At 67.1% G+C, this 301-nt stretch overlaps 1 protein-coding gene across 1 annotated transcript in view; it reads right to left on the bottom strand.

The window, feature by feature from the left end:
* Positions 1 to 275, bottom strand: part of LOC104079886 (protein tweety homolog 2-like) — a gene marked incomplete at both ends in the record, with an annotated part of 419 nt that extends 144 nt beyond the window's left edge. Inside the window, 1 exon segment of the mRNA XM_009582066.1 lies at positions 76 to 275. Coding sequence (XP_009580361.1) covers positions 76 to 275 — 200 coding nt within the window.
* Positions 276 to 301: the final 26 nt, after the last annotated feature.

A 301-nucleotide genomic window follows, 5' to 3' on the forward strand; every position in this document is an offset into this window, starting at 1 on the left:
CCCAGTGCTGCCCCCGCCATGTGGTGACGCTCCATCCCCAAGGTTTGGGGACCCAAGGGTCAGCACCTCCGAGGAAGGGGGTCTCACATGTACTCGGAGACGGGGGCGTTGGAGATGGTCTGCGCCGGGGGGTGCAGGCTGCTCTGGCTGCCCAGGCTGCTACTGTAGCTGCAGAAGCTGCGGAGCTGCCCCCGGGCCGGGTTGTGGGTGGCGATGCGACGCGCCTGCGGGTTGAAAGGGTCTTCCTCGTCCATGTCATCGTAGTCGCGGTCCCTGCAGGGACAAGGTGCCAGCCCTCACC

The sequence above is a fragment of the Fulmarus glacialis genome, unplaced genomic scaffold (genome assembly GCF_000690835.1).
Source record: "Fulmarus glacialis isolate BGI_N327 unplaced genomic scaffold, ASM69083v1 scaffold24457, whole genome shotgun sequence".
Lineage (NCBI taxonomy): Eukaryota > Metazoa > Chordata > Aves > Procellariiformes > Procellariidae > Fulmarus > Fulmarus glacialis.